Source organism: Cynocephalus volans, chromosome 3, assembly GCF_027409185.1.
Source record: "Cynocephalus volans isolate mCynVol1 chromosome 3, mCynVol1.pri, whole genome shotgun sequence".
Taxonomy (NCBI): domain Eukaryota; kingdom Metazoa; phylum Chordata; class Mammalia; order Dermoptera; family Cynocephalidae; genus Cynocephalus; species Cynocephalus volans.
In genome coordinates this window covers 28,750,841-28,772,828 of record NC_084462.1, presented here as the reverse complement: position 1 = coordinate 28,772,828, position 21,988 = coordinate 28,750,841, and the positions used below count along the sequence as shown (strand labels likewise).

Genomic DNA, 21,988 nt, shown 5'->3' with positions numbered 1-21,988 from the left:
CTCGTAACACCAAGGCCACGGGTTCAGATCCCTATATAGAGATGACCGGTTAGCTCACTTGGGAGAGCGTGGCGCTGACAACACCAAGTCAAGGGTTAAGATCCCCTTACTGGTCATCTTTACAAAAACAAAGAAAAGAAAACTCACTTCTACAGAGCCCACCGTCACCTACCATCCCAAGCTGGCGTGACCCCAGCCTGGCCTCTTGGGGCACTGTCTGTAAACCAACGTGGCTCTTTCAATGAAGGGTAACCAGGCCACTGCAGACCGGACCTAACCAGGAGTTCCAGGGAGGAAAGTGACACATGGTTTCCAATTTCTACTTCAAGTTTAAGGAAAACTTTACTGGGATAAACCTAAAAGCAAACCTAAGAGTGGTCCTCACAGCCCAGGTGAGGGACCCCCACAGCTGCAGTAATGGAGTAAGGCACACAACTGGCCTGTTCTCAGGCCTCAGGTCACAGCAAGGACATCCCCTGCTGGGTAACCATTCTGCTTTCAAGAGCAATCCTCCTAACATCTCCGTCCTCTTTTCCTGCTTTGCCTTTCTCCACAGCCCATGCAGCCATCTCATGTACTTTGTATTTCACTTGCTTACAGCTGTTTCCCTCCCTAGAATGTGAGCTCCAGGAGGCAGGGGTTTGTCAGCCGGTGACCCAGTGTGATGCACAGTACCTGGTACCCACGGGGGAACGGGGTGCAGGTAGGGGGGCACGAGAGCCCGGGCTGTGACAGGAGTACCGGCTGTTTTCTCCCAACTGCGCTGTGGGAGTTGAATCTGTTCAGAAAACCTTTTTCAAGTAGGACTGTCTTCTAAAGTATTTTTCACTGGCTTCTATTTGCCTCTTTCTCAAAAGTCTTGTTTTTAAAATCTAATCTCTAAATGAACAAGTAAATTTTTTAAAAGACCTCTTCAGTGCTTAAAAATAAAAAGGCAGAAAATAGACTTTATTCCAAAGGAGATTTTTAAAAGATGTTTTTAAAGGAAAGGACAAGTTACGTTACTAAATCCAATGTTTTTCACAATTTCTGCAACTTTCCTCTCCAAGGCTGGCACTCCAGCCAAGCTTTTGCGGGTGTGTTCAGACCACAAGAATTTGGCCTCGGTCTTCTTCCTGAGGGGGCTTCCCAAATTTTCCATGCCAGGCAGTGAGAATGGTTACAAGGCTCCACGGGGTGGCGGCTGGCACATGCTGATGGCTGCACGTGGGGTAAGCGCAAGGTACTTCAGGCTGCTTGCTCAGCTGGAGACCTGCGCACAGCCTGCCCAGACGCACACCCAGAGACCTGCCACAACAGAGGGAGACGGAGGCCCTCCTGATCACTGCATGTTGTCGGCCACCTTTGAGGATCGAATAAAATGGCACGCCATGAGAGATGAACTTTTCTAAGACCAGTTTCTTGGGCCAGACATGACACCAGAAGCCACCCACATGTTACTTGGACAGAGTCGAAATGTGGGAATTATCTGCACCCTCCCCTTCCTGGGCCTCAACAGCCCTGGGACTCCTCGGGAGCTCAGCCCGCTGAGGGCAGCCGTCCTGTGTTAAACGCAGCAGGTCTCTTTCTTCACTGGAGATGGGACCACAACCCCGAGACACTCAGTATGTCCATGTGAAGGGATTCAGGGGCAAGCACCACACTCTACAAAGAATCCTGATGCTCCTGGACCACCGTGCAAGAACCTGCCTCTGCTGAGCAGTACAAGTGGCACCAAGGCCAGGACCAGACTTGCACAGGTCAGAGAGGAGATTCAGATGAATGACTTGGCCAGGGTCACCATGTGATCCACGCCACACGCCACATCCACAGGCTCCCCAGGCATCGTCACCTGAAAAATAAGACCCAGCACACCATGAGGGGAAACAGTTGGCTGGGAGGCAGACAGGCTTGGGAGGTGGCCCAACCTGGCCTTGCCTCTTGTAGGTTACTTAAACTCTCTGAGCCCTGGCTTCTTCCCTGGAAGGGGGGTGTGTATACCTACCCAGTTAGGACAATTCAGTGTGATCACATTTAAAAGGCCATTCCAACTCCCTGCCCAGTCAATGGCAGCCACTACTGTTCACGCCCACCCCTCAGAGGCCATGCTGGGCAAGAACACAGGCTTGTGTGCATCATCCTGGAAAACACCCATCCCACATCAGCTCCACCCAACCAAGTGTGACCTGCCAGGCTCCCTGCCTGCTTCTACAGAGCCCGCCACTACTCGCCACCACCTACATTCCCTAGGTGGTGCGACCCGGGCCTGGCCTCCTGGGGTGCTCATTGTCTGTAAACCAAGCCAGGTGTGCAGAGACCTTTCCTAGGGCTCACAACCAGGGCTCACCAGGGCAGCTTAGGAGACCCTTTCTCTCACCTTGTAGGCCCCGTTTGGGAAGCAGGCCCCACTGGCCCAGTGTCTTCAACTTTATCCATCGACCCCAGCTCCAGACACATGGCCACCCTCTGGGAGGAGTATTTGCAGTGTCTGAGAAGACACCAGGACCTTGCTAGGAGCCCTGACAACACTGCCGTCTGGGCTGACAACATGTCATCACAGGAAGGCCCAGCCCTTGAAGCAGCAAGAAGACAGCCTCGTTCCATAGAAGACAACCTGTGTGCCCGCTGCTCTGAAGCCATGCCTTGGAAATGGACACCCCAGACAGTGCCAGGTGTGCCCAAGCCACAGCCACACCAGTCCTCCAGGAGAGGGACACCTCACTTTCTCTTCCTTGTTTACAACTACTATGAACAGGCAATGCACTCACATGGCTGCAGTGTGAAAGGACACTGAGTGAGAAAGAATAATAAGGTATTAAATACCTTTACTACCATCTCTGTCATCATTTGCCCCAGTCCCCACCTTCCTCTGAACTGGAAACCACTTTTAATTGGTTTCTTGGTATCTTTCCGGAGGTTCTTTATGCAAAGAGCAGCAGATGCAAGTCTCGTTCTTTCTTACATGACGATTGTTAGCGCTTTGTCCCTGTATGGCTCGCCCCTCAGACCCTTGCCAGGATGCTGATGCTTGATCTCCTGACCACATCCAAATCCCACCATCTTTCCCAGGTGGCAGCTGTCAGCTGGTCAGTGTGACAGCTGGAAAGGTGATCTGTAACAGCCCTTAAGTTTACTGAGCTTAAGAGGGGCAACGCCTAGGCCAGATGGCCTGGCCTAAAAGCACAGAGGCAGCAGGCGCCAACCCCAGGAGCTCTGAGCCTACGGCTGGGAGACCAGACCATTAGGGACTTCCGGCCACAGGCAAATGGAAGCTAATAACCAAGTCAGGCTGCGATTCCCTCCCTCCCTAAACAAATGTCTTCGGCAGAAGCTACTGCAAAAATCACTAAACAAACAAGAACCGGTACCCCCAGGTAATCGCAACGGCAGGTAACAATGCACAGAACGTTCCAGGCTGGCCACAGGAACAGAAGAGACATGCTGCCTCTGTGGTGACCAGGCCCAGATGACTCTTAGCAACCTGCACAAAAGCCATTAGTGTTGTATTTACCTTGCCCAGGGACAGCGTCACTCTCCTTGCTCACCTGAGGCCACCCGCGCACTTAAGCCCCTATGTCCCTGTTCCCCAAGTGCTCTGGCCATTAGAGCCAAAGTGGAGTAAACCCCTCGGCCTGGGTTCACCCGCAGGACGACAGTCTCTGCCGAGGCTGGCCTCGGATGAGGGCCTGGCTTCCCAGCCCAGGCTGGGGAGTTGCGGGCGGCTCCCTGAGGCTCTGCTCCCCCGGCGAGCGGCTCACACAATGTCACACAGCCTCTGAGCAGTGTCCAGAGAAGACTGCCCTCAGCCACGCTTTATTTTTTTCCTAATCAAGGTTAGGAGTTTCTAAACCAATAGACACTTGCAACATTGCTGCAAAGGGAAACAGTTCTAAAAACCAGAACCACATACGGTCTGAGTGACTCTCAAGTTTGCGGAGAATCAGTTGGGGAACATCTCTCTCCACAATTACAAGTCCCTAAAACAAATGCCACCAGGTGAGAGACAGAGGAGGGCGGCCAGGAGCGCGGACCCAGGGCTGTGAGTGGCCGGCCGCTGCTGCCCCACTTGGCTGCACAGTGGGCCCCATAAGCTCAGGTACCAGCTTCTAAAACGTAAGGCCGGCCCGTGGCTCACTCGGTAGAGTGCGGTGCTGATAACACCAAGGCCACGGGTTCGGATCCTATATAGGGATGGCCGGTTTGCTCACTGGCTGAGCGTGGTGCTGACAACACCAAGCCAAGGGTTGAGATCCCCTTACCGGTCACCTTTTTAATAAATAAATAAATAAATAAATAAATAAAAAATAAAAAAATAAAACGCACTTCTCTCCCACCCTGTCAGGCCACCTAGGACCTGAGGCGGCATATAAGGAAGTGGCAAGAAGTCAGAGGGTTTCCCAGCTGTGCTCAGCAGAAGGGCACACCGTGAGAGGAAAGCACAGTCTGTATGCAAAGGCCCCTGTTCAAACTGTACCCACCCCACTCAGTGGCCATGAGACATCGGCAAGCCCCTTCAACCCCCAGTGAGCATCCACAGGTACGCGCTGTGGAGGGGGACGACACCTGGCCCAATGTTCCACACCTTGAACGCTGCCTTCTCTCCTCGGCTGGGTCCTCAGTCTCCAGCTTCAGGCTCTGACAGAGGTGGCGGGCCACAGTGAAAAGTCCATCGTCTTTAAAAGTCAGACGTATCTGTGTGTGAATGTTGATCCCCCTCTGACTTACATGTGTGACCTTGAAGAAGTTATTGAACCTCTCTGAGTGATGAGTATCAATGTGAAGCAGGAAAACATGTCCTGGAAAGCTTCTAGAAGAGGCTTGAATCAGGTGGCTCAGATGCCACTTCTTGGGCCCAAATACTGTCAGAAAAGCTCAAGTTCCGTAAGCCTAAGAATAGTTAGTATGACTGTATGAGCTACAACTAAGCTTTACTCTTTTTTGTTTCTTTCTAGAATACTTTTTAAATGATGTAATATATCCCCCACTGAAGATTAATTAGAAAATACAGTATTTTAAAAAATAAAAATCACCTATAATGTTTAAAAAGAGGGTTTGGATCCCCATACCAGCCAGCCTCAAAAAAAAAAAAAAAAAAAACTGGTAAGTGCAACAGAAAAGACTGGAGTGAGGTCCAACTAACCAAAAACAGCCTAATCTAATCTCTACAGGATCCTCCCTAGTTGAACCAAACCCTGGCTGCTGCCACCATCCTGTCTGAGCCTTGCTTCTCATCTTAGAGCTTGCACAGAGGAGGAGGGGCCACACACCAGCCCCCAGCACCTCCCCTCAATCCTCCCACCCCCACTCAAAAGGTGACAAAGGGACAAAGTAGCTCACTTGCACAAACACTAAGTGCTCACTAAATGTGCAGGAGGGAGGACAATGGCCTGGCACCAAATGCAGCCATCACAGGACAGACTGGAGCAGTCCTCCTCTGATGGCCTGCAAGGCCCAGAAGAACAACTGGTGAGTAGGAGTGAGAACACGGCTAGACCTGAGCGTCAAGTGCGTCAGCCCAGCAGCCTCTGCTTCCACACCCACACCAAGGCCACACTTTGCATGTGCCACTGCAGCAGGGAGACATTCTTGATTCGTCTCAGGGCTGACCGCACTCTAATCCAGAGCACATGAAGGCAGGTGGGTAGGCCCTCGTCAGTGTTCATTCATCCAGAACCCAGTGGCTGCAACTGCTTCCCAAGCCTTCTATCAGAAAGAAGTCCTTTTTGAAAGAAAAGTTATAGAGAGAGCAGTGAGGAATTGCCAAGAGAACAAGTGAGGTATGTACGGTGTTGATGTTCACGTGATCTGAGCTGCTGCCCACTGTCCACTGGCAACTCCCCATCCTCACACATGAGGCTATTTCCAGGCTCAGGAAGCGAGCTGGCAAGTCCAACTGCCTTGGGAACAACTCTAGAGTACAAGCTTTTTTCCTAACAAGTTTTAAGTCTCCATTTCGACTCGTTCTCTTACAGTCTCCACTTACAATTTTTAAAAAAAAGGTTCAAGGCCTGCTGGGTTCACAGAAATCCAGGAAAAACAGCCGAAGGAAGGGCCAATGGACATAGTCCCCCAAATACGGAAGTGCTTCAGAACATGCTCCAGGGGTTTTTTGGCAGATAGATCCTTACTTTATTTAAATTATACACTTCTTCATTTTTACAAGTGTTTTTTAAAAATGTTTTTCACAATCACAAAACATTACTAAAATCCAACCTTCCAATGAAATACTTACGCATGCATACAGACACAAGCACATACACACACAAGTGTGCTCAGGCACACATATGCATGTACTCACACATATACACATGCGCACACACGCACACACACACGTCTCTATGCAGAGACTAGCTCCAGAAGGGAACATAAGAAACCAGAACCCATAGCTGGGTGGTAGGAAACTTATTTTTCATAACACATTATGTACCATGAACATATGCTCTGCATTCAAAAAAATAACTTTTTTAAGAATAACTTAAAGAATTGACTTAGTAAACAACACTGGTGAAGATAAACTACAATTTAAGAAAGAATTTTTTTCCCCTTTCATTTTGAAATGAGCCTTTTTGTCTAATTGCATCCTATCCCTTAGAAAAGCCTTTATTTTTTTTACTTTGGTGGCTATAGTTAGGCAATCTAAATATTAAACATCCTGTTCTCTTCTAAATTCATTGTAAAGCATCCCACTACATGGGCATCCATAAACAGCCCCCAGCATGCCGACTCCTTCAAGCATCACCCTCCCAGAGCCTCTCTGGAGCCTCGCCCTCCCTGCCTGGAGCTTGCTCTCTGATTCAACCATGTGCCTTTGTTTCCCTGCTCCATGTTCCCGAGGACAGGGACTGGAACACTTGGGTAGGTCCCTCCCTCCAACCTCTCACTCTGCAGGGCCAGGAGTGAGCTGACCCACCACTGGAGTCAGGGGCAGTGAGTCTGCAGCTGGGAGCCTGGGGCGGGGCTGGGGGCTTGCTCCACCCATCACTGCTCTTCACGCGTCTCACTGATGCCTCCGCAGAATGTACTGCTGTAGGAGGAGGGCAGCCAGGATCCCGATGGAAGCGGGTCCTGTGAGCCTCAACCCGGCCAGCTGCACACTGGGCACCCACTGCTACAGAGGTGAACCTGCTCTTTAAGCACGTCTGCAAACCCATCCAATCCAGCCTTACCCTCCAGGGGAAAAACTGGTCTTCCAGGCGACCAATTCCCAGGCACCCTCGGATGTTCTTGCCCCACACAAACAACTCTCCTTTGTCTGCAAAGAAAGGAAAACAGTGGATTGGTTGGGGCTAGGCAAAGAGCAAGTCTCCAAGAAGAGGCTTTCTAGAACTAGGTACAAACAGAGCCCACTATTAACCCCCATTTTTACCAGGTACTAATGCTTTATTTTGAAGGGAAAAGTGAGTGTCTTAGAAACTGTCCCCATACCAAAAACCCGTCCAAGCCCAGACCGTGCACCGTGTCCACCCACTTGGGAGATGAGTACACGCATGGGGCTGTGGCAGAAGTGGTTCCTGCCCCAGCCCATTCTGCTCGCCCCACATGCACCCCACCACCACCCCCCACACTTATGTCTGATCGAATTCTGCCCTCCACAAATCCCGGTTCCACCTGGGCTTATCTAATTTGATAGTGAGAATAGGGGCAATTTGTCATTTCTTGTTTGGGTTTCCATATCCTGGCATAATTCAGTCAAGTGACACATAGTTATTGGGTGCCCATTTGTGCCGGGCCTATGTCTGTGTCCTAGGAGGTGGTGTCAGGACAGTGACTAAACAGACATGGCTCCTGTCCTCATGGGACTTGATCTAGTCAAAGAGCTAGAAATAAACAAGTGATCAAACCAATACACTCACGTTTACAATTGAAAAAAGTGCCACAAAAGAAAAGGACAGGGTGCTATACAAGAGGCTAACCAAGGAGACTGAATCTACATGGGGGCTTGGGGAACGCATGCATCCAGGGAGGACCTCCAGACCTCCCAGAGCCCAGCCTTCTGGTCTGACTTCATCCATACCCACTTGGGTGCTCCTTGGCACTGAGTCTCCACCTCGCCACCTGCTACCTGGCAGAAGGTTTGGATCATGGGAAGAGGAGGAAATGATGTGGAGAAGCGAGGACTAAGATGACCTGGGCTGATGAAATAAGGAATCCTTTCGTCACAAGCTGACACCAACCTTGTCTTCCATACTCGCATCTCATATGTTTAACAGAAAGATTCTGTCTGGCCCCCAAATTGTTAGCAGACCACAGAGTAAACCAGCCCACTCTAATTCCCAAGTGGTCCTCTACACATTCTGGGCACACAGACAGGGCAAGAACCCAAGCTCTGATGCTCCTTCTACTGAGGAACAGTGACTGACACCCACAGGGTGGCCGTGGGGTCTGAGGGGGAAATCAGATAGGGATTTCATTTTGGTGTGATCAGAAATGCCTGCAGGGCCTGACAGCAAATAGGAAAGAGTCTACTCTAGTCAAACACTTCACATGGATTTCCATATATTTGACTTTGCACAGAGTTTAAGCTTAGAACATTGTGGAAAATAGATATTTGTTGCCCCCAGAATTAGTCCCTATGACTCTTATTTGCTAAATCAAAATAGCTGTAAAATTTTCACAAGATTTAGACTTATCTACAAATGGAAGTAGCTGCTCTGGTTAAGCTGTGGCAAGAAATTCTTCACCTTAGTTAGCTGCCACTGCCACCACTTAACACTTTAACACACACAGTCAGACAAAACTCCAACCCACAGCCAGAAAAGCCCAGCCACAGCCTGCGTGCTTGAAGACCCCTGAAATGTAGAATTCAGACAGGAACTGAGCGGTAGCTAGGACCCCAGTACAGAGGGTGGCCATCTGCAACAGTCCTCACATTAGTACGATGGCAAAGAGCACAGATGTCTTAAAAAGCAATTATTTACCATAAGAGGAAAAGATTTTTTAATTGCAAGGAGATAGCTAATTTACTTGAGATCACAAAATGAAATTAATTTAGTTGTTTTACTGTTCAAGTCAACAAAAGAGCAGCAAATTGAACCCAAAGTGACTGTGGTGGAATATGAGATGCAATCAAAGAAAGCACATATTCTAGATGTCTGCAGAGTAAGTGGACGTTTTATGGCTTTGTAATTTGGCAAGCCTTTGAGAAAACCTCCATTTCAGCCTTCCCTTTGATTATTCACTCCCTCAGCACTTTGGAGAAATCAGTAGATTTACCTCCATGAAGCCACAGGACGGTCTCACAAATCTGCCTCTTGCCATCCCACATTCCTGGGTCAGATCAGGGTTTTGGCTTGGCCGGGGAATGGGACTGAGCCCCACACATTCATTTCCTAATTACCCACCCGCAGATTCACCAAACCTCTGCTGGTTTCCTCCAGCACCCTGACATACTCAAGGTCCCCACTCCTACCACCAACTGGAGCCCTCTTGAGAAAAGTCACGTTTACATTAGCCTAACCACAAACCAAATAAACCAAAACAAAACTCCAGGATGAAAAAAAAAACACACATCATACAACCTCAAGCCAAACAACTTCTGGATTAGCTGCTCTCTTTAATTATCCATAAAAAGGCGCCACTCCACTGAATGGGTGGAACTTGAGAGCTGCCCACAGTTGTGGGTTGAACCTGAAAGAGTGAATTTTCAGCAGTCTTACTCGGGTCGGATGGGCTTGGTCACTTACTGGTAAGTGCAGCAAAGTGGCTGAGCCCACATCGAATGCGGGAAACCTGGACTTCTGGATTGAACTCTGTCAAGCCAAAGAGAGTGGGTGGAATCATTTCTGGAAGAGCAGTTTCCACTAGGTTTGGTCCTTTCCCAAGAATTCCATAGCCCCAGACGAAAACATGTCCTTTTCCTACATACAATAAAAACAACGGTCAGTAAGTCAAACCAAGTAGAGCCCTCCCTCACCAGAAATTCAAACTGCACCACCAAGATTCATTACATCTGCATGGCTTTCTTTTTTTTTTTTTTTTCCTTACTTGGCAAGAATATACTGACAGATTTAAAATAATTCTTCTCTCTCCCCTGCTTCAATTCTTGCTTGTGGAGTCTGTCTAGCCAGCTAACTAATCTCAGAATGCAAACTTCCCACATCTTGAGGGTATCCTGGAAAGGACCAGTCCACAAATCACCCAGAAAACCCACGTGAACACAGGAGAACTTGAGGACAGTTTTCCCCTATTGACAGCTCTAAGTTTCACACTGATCAGAAGACCAAGCCAGGTAAACAATTTCTGGCCAAATTCTTAAAACTCTTAATTTTGGGGTTATAAAGTTTACTACTCTAGGGTTCTTCTCCCATAAGCCTTTTATTTCTTGGCTGGAGAAGGCAGAGCTGGAGTCTTGGCCCAGGCTAAGGGAGGGGAATAAAGTAGTTTATTCTCCCCTCCAGAGATGTGCTACAGAATAACAAAGCTCTGTTGCTGTCTGTCTACGAATAAATCATGGGCTGTTATCTTTCTGTCAAGTATGTCACCCTCACCCCATGATAACTGAACTCAATCTAGACCTCCCCATGGCCACAATCCCTTCCTTAGGCTGAGGTCTGCAGCTTGTGAATCCTATGGACACTAACCTATGGCTTCCCAACGAGCTACCTGGAAGGGGGTCTTACCATTTAACACCGCACAGCCTGTACCACCACACGCAGCTTCTTTTACCTTGCCCACCGCTGAGAAGGGTAAGCACCGGGGGACGTTCACCTGGAGCAAAGAAAGGGTCTGCACTGTTAGGAAAACAAACCGTGGGAACCAGGAAGTATGTACACAGTAGAGAAGACCCAGTTCCTTCATTCACTCCGCAAACATCTCCTGAACATCTAACATATGCTAGGCATCATAATTAGGTACTGTGGATACGATGGGGGGAGCAAGAGACCTGGTTCCCACCCTCAAAGATTTCGAGTCTAGCGGAGGAAGCAGATGTCAACCAAAATTAATATACAATTACATTTGTGCTAAATGCAATGAAGGAGAGTACAGGGGCCTCTGAGAGTGTACGACAGAGAATTTGACCTAGAGTGGGGGGAGGAGAAGTCAGGGGAAGGCTGCAACTTGTCCTGAGAGCTGAAGGATATGTAGGCGTGAAGGAGGTGAGGGGAGAACACTCCCAGTAGAGGAGAAAGCACGTGCAAAGGGAATGAGGTGAGCACGCACATCCAAGGAGCTCAAAGTAGGTCAGGGTGGCTGACGCAGGGAAACGGAGAAAGATGGTACGAGATGAGGGTGGGGAGAAGGAAGAGCAGGACACCCAGGGTGTTGTAGGCCGCAATAAGGATTTGGTCTTTATCTGAGCATGATAGGAAGCCTGTAAGGGTCCCAAGCAGGGCAGAGATGTGATTTCCGGCATCGTGAGTAATGTGGGCAGGGACGAGCGTGCGTTCCCTTGGACATACTGAACGTGCAGTGCCCAGAGACACTCAGCGCCAAGTGGCACTCAGAGATGTCTGGAACTCCAAAGAGAAGTCAGGGCCTAAGATGTAATTTGGAAAGTTATTAGTAGGTGGTCACTGAGCCACAGATGTAATATCTTCTCAAGGGAAAAGGAGAGCAAAGCCCATGCCCCGATGATCTTCAACACATAACAGCCTGGCAGAAGAGGAAGACTAGGGAATGAAACGGAGAAGGAATGAGGAGAAAGTCAAGAGAGCATGAAAAGACAGTGGTCACATGGTAAAAGGAAGAGTGTTTTCACGAAGACTGTCAGCATGTCATGGTCAGTGTCAGATGCTGCTCAGAGGCTGAGAAAGATGAAGAATGGAAAATGTTCTCTAGATGCTTTATTATTTTTTTTAGCAACGTGGAAGTCACTGGTAACCCCCGCAAAAGCCATTCAGCAGACTAAGGGCAAAAGCTAAGCAGGATGGGCTGAAGAATAAATAGGACATGAGGAAATGGAGACAGTAAGTAAACACAGCTCCCGAGAAGTCTGGCTTAGAAGGGAAAGCCAGAGACAAAGCAAAGGGATGGGGGAAGGAGTCCAGATGAGGCTTTTTAAGATGAGAGACGCATGGTCAGGTGTACAGACTGATGAAGAGGAACTGGCAGAGAGGGAGAGTGGAAATTACAGGAGGGAAGGCCCAGCAGATGGAGTAAGGGATCTGAGAAGGTGGGAGGAGACGGGTCCAGGGCAGAGAGAGAAGAACTAGCTTCAAAAGGAAGCCTCCTCTTGTATGTACCTCTTCCATGTTACAGAAGGGAACGTGAGCAGGGTGGATACACACACAGATGAGTGTGCAGGAGTCACAGGGCAACACTGAGGGCATTCCCATCTGACAGTATCTGTTTTCTCTATTAAACAGGAGGCAAGATCTTCTGCTGAGAGTGAGAGATGGGAGGATCAGAGATTTGTAGAGTGAAAAGTGTGGCCAACTGAGCTTTCCAACAGGACGTGGTCTTGGCACTGGTACTGAGGAATAACTTTAAGGAAGACAGACTTTAAGTGCTTCAGTGACAGCCATGAATCTCTACAGATTCACTCTCAAAATGAGACAGCTGGAGGATAACAGTCCCTAGGTTGACTCAAAAGGAATAACAGGGCTTACTGATCCAAAAAATACTTCCCTCTGAGGCTAGGCTGCCAGAGCTGAGATGTGGACTCTACTGCTGGGCTCTCAGAGAGTGTCTTCACTCAGCTGTGCTCTGGCGTGATGCCCTCAGCAGATGCTGGGAAGTGCTCTAGCAAACAGCGACTGAACACTCATCACTGCCATCACTGACAGGATGAGACGCGGGCCACAATACAGAACCACTGTGGCGCCCAGTGATCCCCGCCTCCTGCTCCTCATGACCATATCTAAGCCCCAACACTTGTGCAGGACTGTCTAGACCTAGTGACTTCTGCTAGCAAAGAGAATTCCAGCAAAAGCAAGGGTGTGTCACTTCCCAGGTTAAATTATAAAACACTGGCTTCTGTCTTGGGGAGCTCTCTTACCCTCTAATCTGCTCACCCTGATGGTGCCAGCTGCCATGTGTGAGCTGCCTCATGGAGAAGCCCACATGGCAAGGAACCAAGGAAGGCCTGGCCAACTGCAAGGAACTGGGACCTTGGTCCAACCATCCACGAGGGCCTGCATCTTGCCAGCAACACCAGAGTGAGCTTAAAAGCAGATCCTTCCCCACAAGAAGGCTAGGGTGAGTGCAGCCTATGAGAGACTCAGAGCCAAAGGACCCAGCTAAGCCACCCCTAGATTCCCGACCCACCAAAACTGGGACATAATAAATTTGTTTTGTTTTGATCCACTAAGTTTTGGGGTCATTTGTTATCCAGCAATAGATAACAATGACATGACACTGGATCTGCCTCCCACAGGAATGCCATGGGAGACACTCTTCTCAGGTCTTGGTATCAGGAACAGCAGTACTTCTCCTGAACACCTTATTTGCTGTTTATCTTATAGAGACAATAAATCATTTAAATAACCATGTTTTATTCTTTGCTTTGACTACTAGGGAGCTCAGAGCCAAATCTGCAACCACCTATAACCACTGTGCTAGACCACAGAGAAGGCATTTTTCCACCTTATTAGCAGACCTTAGTTTCCTTTTGTGTAGATTTCTTTATATATTAATATATATTTGAAACCCTCTGTATGTTGTCAGAAATCTGATCATATTAAGGAATGAAGTATGTTTCCTAAATAGTCCTTATCTTTTAGAGACATACTGCAACTTTAATGGGTGAAATATGATGTCCAAGATTTGCTTCAAAACAATCCAGGGCAGAGAAGTAGATGGAATCATAGATGCAACAAAATTGGCTGTTAGCAGTATAGGGTGATGAAAATGTTCTGAAATTAGGTAGTGGTGACAGTTGCGCAGCCTTGTGAGTATACTAAAAACCACTAAATTGTACACTTTAAAATGGTGAATCACGGTATGTGAATTTATCTCCATTAAAAAAAATTGGCCATTACTTGGTAACTGTTGAACATGGATGATGGGTAGAAAGGGATGAGTTCTACACAACAATCTCTACTTGTTTATATTTGAAATTTTCTCTAATGAAATACTGAAAATCCTACTGCACTGTATTGACAGTGGCTCCCTTCAGTGAAAAGGAGGAAGAAGTAAAAGGAAAGGCCACAAGGCAGGGCTCTGAGCTGCTGCTAGTGTCCCACTGCTTGATCTGGTGGGGTCACACGGGTGTCTTCACTTAAGATCTGTGTGCTTTTTGGCATATACGTTATGCTGCAACAAAAAGCATACTTATGACATCAAAAGGGCTTATGCAAACAGTCTCATATCCCTTTTAGAACAAGATGGGGTATACAGGCATACCTAAAATGCTGATCTAAACCAGGGCTATCTCATCTAAGTATTGATAACAATGGCCTTTGGACCTAAGCTTCTTTCCAGGCTCTAATGAGATCCCCTTGAAGAGACAGTTTTACGATAGGTTAGACCTAAACAGCACTTTACATGTCACAGCTTGGTGAAGAGTCTCTTAAAAATGTCCTTAACACTTTGTGTTTCCAAACCTCCCAGCACCAGGCTGTGGGTGACCTTATACCTGTGTGGAGTCAGTGACAGAGGCCAGCTGCAGGTACTCAGAGTTTCCCCAACCAAAGAGGCCTCCATCAGCAGACACAGCCAGACAGCAATCTCCGTAGGTGGTGACCTGGACCACGCTCACTCCAGCAAGGTCTCCACCCAGCTTGGTGGGTTCACTGGTGATATTGTAGTGACCCAGACCTAACACGATGGAAAATACTTTTAATTACTCAATCTTTTAACAAACATTTACACAGAATTATCATATACCAAACACAGTTTTAAGCACTTAAAAAGCAACTCAGAAATCCTAATCTGTCCCTCTGCATTTTTTTTTTTTTTTTTTTTTTTTTTTGTCTTTTTGTGACCGGTAAGGGGATCGCAACCCTTGGTGTGGTGTCGCCCGCACCACGCTCATCCAAACCCGCGGTGGAAGCGCTGCTGCGCTCCCAAGCACTGCACTCTCCCGAGTGCACCACGGGGCCGGCCCTGTCCCTCTGCATTTTCATACAACTTCCTTCTCCATGTTCTCTCAGAGGAGGAAAAAGGACATAATTGTGATTGGTATATTTTTTAAACCCTTGGAATTTTCTAGGTCTGATTCAAGTTGAAAAACTTCACATGATGAAATACCACTATGTAATGAAGCTATCAGACTTTGCATAAATTATAATGAGCAATTTCTAATGCATTGTTGGGCTTGCTAGAAAATAAAGGAAACCTTTAAGAGCCCATCCCATCTTCCATACCACTCCTAAGAAACAGTAAACAGAAGCTGGTGTGGTTAACAGTAAGCACAGGAAAAAACGGCACCTGCCCTAAGGGCAAATGTCAGTATCTGCACTGCAATGGTGGGTAATCCTTGGGCATCAGGCCAAGGCAGAACATTAGACCGTAGACTCCTATTTAAACCAAGGTTCCTCAAAGGGAGGCCAAAGCAGTGTCAGGTTGGTAGCAGGCCTCACCAGGTTAGCAGCAGGCCTCACCAACAGGGAAAAGCAAATCCAAATCCCCTCAGGAGTAAAGATCTCCAACTTAGATCCTTAGGGCTTCCACAAATTAAATTCAATAAAATATGAGTTCACAATCGAAAATTACTAAACACATAAGGAAAGGCACCACTATGAGTGAGTGTCAAAAGAACTAATGACCAACCAGTTTATACTCTCCAGACTTCAGACACTGGAATTATGATACACAAAACAAAAATAACTCTGTGTACAATGTTTACAGAAATAATATATTTCAAAAGGGATTAATATCCAGAATATATAGAGAACATGTAAAACTCAACAACAAATTCCATCAAAAAATGGGCAAAGAACTTAAATAGACATCTCTCCCAAGAAGATACACAAATGTCCAATAAAATAAAAAGATGCTCAAATTCACCAATCTTTAGGAACATAGAAATCAAAGTATGAGATACCACTTCACACCCATTAGAATGGCTACTATCAAAAAAACCAGAAAATAACAAGTGTTGACAAGGATGTGGAGAAATCAGAACCCTTGTACACTGTTGATGGGAATGTAAAATGGTACAGCAGCTGTGAAAAACAAGTATAGCGGTTCCTCAAAAATTTAAAAAGAATTACCACATGATGCAGCAATTCCACTTCTCGGTATATACTCAAAAGAACTGAAAGCAGGATCTCAAAGAGATATTTGTACACCTGTGTTCATAACAGCATTATCCATAACAGCTGAAAGGTAGAAGTAATCCAAGTGTCCATCAACAAATGAATAGATAAGCAAAATGTGGTATATACATACAACAGAATACAACTCAAGTTTTTTTTTCCTTAAAAAGTTAAGAAATAATACGATTCAGCAATCCCACTCCCTGGTATTTACCCAAATGAGTGGGAAACGTGTCCACACAAAAACGTGCCCACACAAACTGGCCAGTTAGCTCAGTTGGTTAGAACATGGCGCTGACAACATCAAGCTCCAGGGTTTAATCCCTGTACTGGCCAACTGATAATAAATAAATAGATAGATAGACAGATAGATAGATAGATAGATACATAGATACATAGATACATAGATACATAGATACATAGATAAAACCTGCACACGGATGTTTATAGCAGCTTTACTCATAACTGTCAAAACCTGGAAGCAACCAAGACACCTTTCAGCAGGTAAATAGATAAATTGTGGCATGTCCAGACATGGAGTATTGTTTAGCGCTAAAAAGGAAATGAGCAATCAAGCCATGAAAGGACATGGAATAAACTGAAGTACATATTATCAAATGAAAGAAGTCTCTGGAAAAGCTACATATTGTATGATTCCAACTATATGACATTCTGGAAAAGGGAAAACTATGGAGATGTTAAAAAGGTCAGCAGTTGTCAGGGGGTGAGGGGTGTGGTGGGGATGAACAGATGGAACACAGAGGATTTTTAGGGCCATGAAACTACTCTGTATGATACTAAAATGGAGGATACATGTCATTATACATTTGTCCAAGCCCATAGAACGTACAACACCAACAATGAACCCTACTGTTAACTGCAGACTTTGGGTGATAATGCTGTGTCAATGCAGGTCCATTAATTGTAACAAATGTAGCACTCTGGTGGGAGATGTTGATAATGGGGGAGGCTTTGAACTTGTGGGGACAGGAGATATATGGGAAATCTGTGTACTCATGCCTTCTGCTCAATTTTGCTATGAACTTAAAACTGCTCTAAAAAATAAAATCTATTTTAAAAAAAGGATGAAAATTCAGACATATGCTACAATATAGAATAACTTTGAGGACTTTACAATTCTACTTACATGAGGTACCTACAGTAGTCAAATCCATAAAGATAGAAAGCAGGCTGCCACTTAGCTCAGTTGGTTAGAGAGCAGCCTTATAACACCAAGGTCACAGGTTCAGATCCCCATACTGTTCAGCCACCAAAAAAAAAAAAAAAAAGAAAGAGATAGTAGAATGGTGGTTGCCAAGGCCTGCAAGGAAGGGAAATGAGGAGTTACAAAGTTTCAGTTTTGCAAAATGAAAGAGTCTTGGAGATGGATGTTGGTGATGGATGCACATGAATGTACTTAATGCCACTGAACTGTACACCTATAAATGGTTAAGATGGTAAATTTTATATTATTTGTATTTTACCACAAAAAAATTTTTTTTTTTAATGAAGGAAAAAAAACTATAACAGGTTACAGGCTGGATTAGGCCACTCTGGTTGTAGAGGGGAAAAAATATGAATGAACTGCAGATACATATAACATGGCTGAACCTTAAGAAACATAATGTTACATAATATGACCCCTAAAATAACCACAACTAACCAATACAGGAGGGAGGGGGAGAGGGAGAGGGGGAGGGGGAGAGGGGAGGGGGGAGGGGGGGAGAGAGAGAGAGAGAGAGAGTGTGTGTGTGTGTGTGTGTGTGTGTGTGTGTGTGTGTGTGTGTGTGTGTGTGTGTGTGTGTGTGTGTGTGTGTGTGTGTGTGTGTGTGTGTGTGTGTGTGTGTGTGTGTGTGTGTGTGTGTGTGTGTGTGTGTGTGTGTGTGTGTAATTCTTTTCTCCCTCAGTGAAAGGAATAATGGAGATGAAACTTAGGATAGTGAATCACCCTGGGGGGAGGGAGGAGATGGAGGAGGGGAGGAACACATGGACATCAGCATTCCATTCCTTTTTATGGCTGAATAATACTCCACTGTGTGGATACACTACTTTTTGTTCCTACATTCATTAGTTGATGGACATGTGGGCTGTTTTTACTTTTTGGCTATTATAAATAATGCTGCTATGAACATTTGTGTACAAGTTTGTTTGTTTTGTTTTTTTTTGTACAAGTTTTTCTGTGGACATGTTTTCTTTTCTCTTGGGTACATATGTAGGAGTGGAACTGCTGGGCCATATGGTAATTCTACGTTTAACTTTTACAGAAACAACCAAACTGTTTCCCACAGCAGCTGCACCATTTCACATTGCCATCAGCAACATATGAGGGTTCCGATTTCTCCACATTCTTACCAACACTTATTTTCTGCTTGTTTTATTATTATAGCCATCCTAGAGGGTATGAACTGATATATGATTGTGGTTTTGATTTGCATTTCCCTAATGACTAATTATGCATGCATTATTCATATACTGACTGGCCATTTGTCTAATCTTTTTTGGAGAAATGTCTAAATAAAACATCTGCCCTTTTAACTGGATTGTCTTTTTGTTATTGAGTTATGAGAGTTATTTACATATTCTGGATACTAGATCCTTATCAGATATATGGTTTGCAAATACTTTCTTCCATTCTGTGTGTTGTTTTTTCATTTTCTTGATAGTGTGTTTTGATGTACAAATGTTTTTAAATTTTATGATGTTCATTTTATTTTTTCTTTTGTTGCTTTTGCTTTGGAACCATAGCCTAATCCAAGGTCACAAAGATTTATACCTAAATTTTCTTCTAAGAGTTTTATAGTTTTAGCTCTTACATTTATGTCTTTGAGGCATTTTGAGTTAATTTTTACATAGGGGGTGTAAGGTAGAGGTCCACTTTCATTCTTTTGCATGTGGATATTCAGTTGTCCAGCATCCTTTGTTGAAAACACTATTCTTTCCCCCACTGAATGGTCTTGGCATTCTTGTCAAAAATAATGAACCATAAGTTAATCTTAAGTGTTCTCACCATCAAAAAAAAAAAAAAAAACCATAACTATGTGAGGTGATGGACAGGTTAAATTAGCTTGACTGTGGTAAATTTTTCACAATGCATACATACATCAAAACATCATATTGAATATACAGATAAATAGGAGGGGAAAAAAGAAGACACAACAATCACAATTCCTCTGAACTTGTTAAGACAAGTGAACAGATACGATGTTGATGGGGGGAAGAGGGGAGACGGAGAGAGGGGAATTGGTAAAGGGGGAAGAAAATCAACTACATTGCATATCGATAAATTTTAATTTTTTTTATTTTTATTTATTTATTTATTTATTTTTAAAAGATGACCGGTAAGGGGATCTTAACCCTTGACCTGGTATTGTCAGCACCACACTCTCCCAAGTAAGCCACGGGCCAGCCCGTTTTTTAATTTTTTTAAAAAACATCATGTTAACACATTAAATATATACAATTATTGGTCAAGTATACCGCAATAAAGCTGGAAAAAATTAATGGACCACAAACATACAGGTTTACTTCTGGCCTCTCAATTCTATTCCATTGATCTATGTCTGGCCTTATGCTAATCTACATTGTTTTAACTACTGTAGCTTTGTAGTAAATTTTGAAATTTACTACACTAAGTGTGAAAAGAATGAGTCTTCTTTGTTCTTTTTCAAAAAGATTTTTTAGCTATTCAGGGTCCCTTGTAATTCCACATGAATTTTAGGATCAGTTTGTTCATTTCTCCAAATAAAGCAGTTGGAATTTTGATAGGGGTTGCACTGAATCTGTCTACATATTGGCTTTTGTATATACTATAATACATGTATAATAACAAATTTAAAATAAGTAATTCAAAATGTTGAAGGACTATAAGAGAAAAGAATAGGATGCCAGGATAAAAATTGCCAGGGAGATGGAGAACAACTGATTTCAAATGGTCAGAGAAGCTGAGCCTACAGGATGAAAAAGAGAGCAAAGAGCATCCAGGCTAAGTGAACAGCCACGTGCAAAGGGCCTGTGGCAGCAGAGCAGTGGGCATGCTCCAGCAACTGACGAAGGAGAGGCCCCTATGGCTGGACTCAGAACCCAGCAAGCAGGAGTGGTGCCAGAGGACATGCAGCCTGTGAACAGCAAGTTTCTGGAACAACAACTAAGAAACTGTTGACCACAGGTATCTCCAGCGAGTGAGACTTTTTCTTTTCACCTTATTCCTTCCTATGCTGTCAGAATGTTATCAACAATTTTATTATTTTTATAAATAGCTGATTTTTAAATAATTACCCACACCAAGACCTTAAACATAAAGAGAAGCTTCAACTTTACAGTTATCAGAGAAACACAAATATTAAAAACTGGCATAGTTATTAAATTAGCACACTGAAGTGGATAATACTCATTGCTAAAGGTTATGATTACAGTGGTACTTCTATACATTGCTGACGGCAGTATAAACTGGTAAACTTAGAAAGCAATATGACAACGTAATCTGAAAACGATAAAAATATTCTAAGCCTTTGATCCACTCCTAGGAATTCATCCTAGAGAAACAATCCAAATGAAAAGAAGCCACATGTGTGTACACAATAAATGTAATAATATCTCCAATGCCTCCTTCCATCCTCCAAAAGAATGCCTCCTGACAACAGGAAAATGATTAAATGCCTTATTGTGTATTAATGTTATGCCGTGTTATTCAAATATTAAAATCTGTAATTCTGAAAAGCATACCAACACAGAAAAATGTTTTATGTGAATTTAAATAATTTCAAAACAATATATAAAACACCTATGCTATATTGCAATATAAAAGATGTATACAAATGAACAAGGCAATACACAAAGATGATGCAATGTGGTGCTAGGATCAGAGAGGAGTTATACATGATTTATATCCTAAACTTAAAGGCCTCCCATTCAGACAAACATGAGAAAACAAGAAGATGGAATATACGAGGTGGATAAAGCCTGTGCCTCATTCCTTCCTCCCTTAATCACACTCTTCCCAAATCAGTTCAAATCGACTGCCTTTTGGGTGGCATTTGTTTCTTCTTTAAGGAGGTCACCCAGTTTCCTTTCTCTGCTGAAAGGCTCAGAGCCCCTCTGCTGAGGAGTGGCTAATGTGACCTCCAGTGCTTCCTCAGGTCATGCCTATGGGAGCCAGGGGTGAGGGGAATGGGAAGTGACAAGGGGTAAGAGCCAAATTAAGGAAGGTGGGCTCCAGACCATAAAGGCCCTCCAACTCACAGCTCCACACTACAGGGGCGAAGAGCTCGCACTGCCCCAGAAGGGTGACAAGTACACTACCTGTTTGCCCATCAGCGCCCCATCCACAAGAATAGACTTCTCCTTTATCCGTTAGGAACAGACTATGATCCTGACCACAGGCAACCTGGCAGACAGAGAGGTGAAGCTGATGAGAAGAAATACTCAGAACACAGTGTCCTAGTCAACAGAGCCAAAGATCCAGCAGCACTCGCAACCACTCCTGAGCACAGGAGGGACGTGCCCAGGCAGGCTGCCCCACGCTGCCCCCATAGCTTGTTCTTCCCCCATCCACCGCAGCCTAGCTTTTGATTCCCATGCCTCTGAAACTGCTCTTGCTAAAGTAAAGTGGCCTTTAGGAGCAAATGCAAGAGCTCTTCCATCCATCCCACTCCATCTCAGAGGTGCTGCCCCATCCTCCTTAACTCTTCTCCTCCCTGTCCCTGTCTTCCGTTCTCTAATAGCTTCCGGTCTTGGTCACAAGCTCAGCCTCTACCTTCATTCCCTCTCATGCTGGAATCTCTCCAAGCACTGTCTTCTGCCCTCTTCTCTCCTACTTTCCACACTTCCCTGGGAGACTGCATAGACTCCCAAGGCTTAACTGCCACCTCCAC

General features: G+C 45.2%; 1 protein-coding gene across 1 annotated transcript in view; it reads right to left on the bottom strand.

Moving 5' to 3' along the window:
- Positions 1-940: 940 nt before the first annotated feature.
- The window catches only part of RCC1L (RCC1 like), a 35,258-nt gene continuing 14,210 nt past the window's right edge, over positions 941-21,988 (bottom strand). The window contains exons 6-11 of the mRNA XM_063090193.1: positions 21,417-21,501; positions 14,495-14,676; positions 10,599-10,686; positions 9,663-9,836; positions 7,146-7,231; positions 941-1,831 (exon numbers count right to left, since the gene is read on the bottom strand). Of these exons, the coding sequence (XP_062946263.1) occupies positions 1,754-1,831; positions 7,146-7,231; positions 9,663-9,836; positions 10,599-10,686; positions 14,495-14,676; positions 21,417-21,501 (693 nt within the window). The 3' untranslated portion in view covers positions 941-1,753. The remainder of the gene's footprint in view (positions 1,832-7,145; positions 7,232-9,662; positions 9,837-10,598; positions 10,687-14,494; positions 14,677-21,416; positions 21,502-21,988) is intronic.